Source organism: Acanthisitta chloris, unplaced genomic scaffold (genome assembly GCF_000695815.1).
Source record: "Acanthisitta chloris isolate BGI_N310 unplaced genomic scaffold, ASM69581v1 scaffold31931, whole genome shotgun sequence".
Lineage (NCBI taxonomy): Eukaryota > Metazoa > Chordata > Aves > Passeriformes > Acanthisittidae > Acanthisitta > Acanthisitta chloris.
The window spans coordinates 1-1430 of NW_008658207.1; the positions used below are offsets into that span (position 1 = coordinate 1).

General features: G+C 46.3%; 1 protein-coding gene across 1 annotated transcript in view; it reads left to right on the plus strand.

The window, feature by feature from the left end:
- Window positions 1-77: 77 nt before the first annotated feature.
- The window catches only part of LOC103812018 (nucleolar and coiled-body phosphoprotein 1-like), a gene marked incomplete at its 5' end in the record, with an annotated part of 9861 nt that continues 8508 nt past the window's right edge, over window positions 78-1430 (plus strand). Inside the window, one exon of the mRNA XM_009085024.1 lies at window positions 78-199. Coding sequence (XP_009083272.1) covers window positions 78-199 — 122 coding nt within the window. The remainder of the gene's footprint in view (window positions 200-1430) is intronic.

Sequence of the window (1430 nt, forward strand, 5' to 3'; positions counted from 1 at the left end):
GCCGGGGCGCGCTCCCGCGCTGCCCCCCCGGGCGCCCAGCTCTGCCCCCCTGCCCAGCTCATCCCTCCTGCCCGCAGGTCTCCAGCTGCCAAGAACAGAAAGCTGGTCCCGAACGGCCCCCCGGCGAAGAGGAAGAAGTCTTCCAGCAGCAGTGACAGCTCCAGCGAGGAGGAGCAGAAGCCTCCAGCCAAGAAGCCAGGTGTGGTTCGTGAGCGGCCCTGGAGCAGGCCAGGGTTGTGTTTGACGTTGGTTCCTCACCTGCCTTTAGTGCTCAGTTTCAGCAGCTCATCTGAGGCCCTTAAGCAGATACCGAGGGCTGGGTTTGTATTGGTTGATCTCGTTTTTGGCAGTCTTTTGCCCATGGTATGTAAGATAGCTTCATCCTATCTAATGCTGATATCTTTATCCAGTTGTAATTCAGGCACATCAGAGTTTGTGTCCCCTAGAAGGTTTTTGCCATTCAATTTGCCCCTTCAGGCTGAGCCTGGGGAAGGCATCGGGCTGTGTTGAGTTTTGAAGGTGCTATTGAAGTAGCATTTTCATTACATTGCCTAGACTGAGGTTCTACTTTTCAAATACTGATGGGACACTTTGGCAGGGTTGTACCTCTTTGCTTTGGCACATTCAGATTATGTGTTGATTTAAATATTGAGTGAAATTGGGGTTTGACTATGTAGATTGGGCTGGTACTGTCCTAATGGGAGGAAGGTTCCTCATGGGGTTTTTTTTATGTGTCATTTTTCAGGGACTCTCAGTTTTACTGAGATCTTTAAAGAATGTTTTTGCATCTTCATATTGTAGGAAAGCTGGTTCAGGTTTTACAAGTGCTTGCACATTTGGCAAAATACACATAATTGACAAAGCTCATGCATGGGTAGTGTTTATCAGGCTCCTCTGTACTGGTGGACACCGTGACCTGTTTGATGCAGAGCAGTTGTACACAGTGTGCTTGAATTCCAAAGAAATGTCAGGCATCCTTACTCACCTGCTGCTTGTGTGAGGTTGCTACCTTTCTTTCTCTGAAGCTTGTTTAGCAGTATTATCAAAAAATACATCCCTCCACTGCGCGTTGGTAATGTGGTGAGCTGGATTTGTCCCTTTGATCTGGAATTCTTCCTATGTCTTGCTTGAATTACGCTGCACACAAGTTTTTGTGTAGTAGTAGGTTTGAAGCAGAGAAGTAGTAAATGGGAAGAGAGAGAGACACATCAAACTGGTCTTCAACTTGAGCCATCCTAAAGCTGGATTTGACCTTAGATCCAGTTTTTATTTGATTAGGACAGTCACAGATATAACTCAAGACAAAATGATTTCTTTTGCTCCACGTTATTAAAAAGCAATTGGTAACCAGGAAGGAGATTTGGCTAAAACACATTAAAGTGTCTGGAACCTTAGCACAGCATTCTGTGCAAGCACAAGTCTGCACTTGT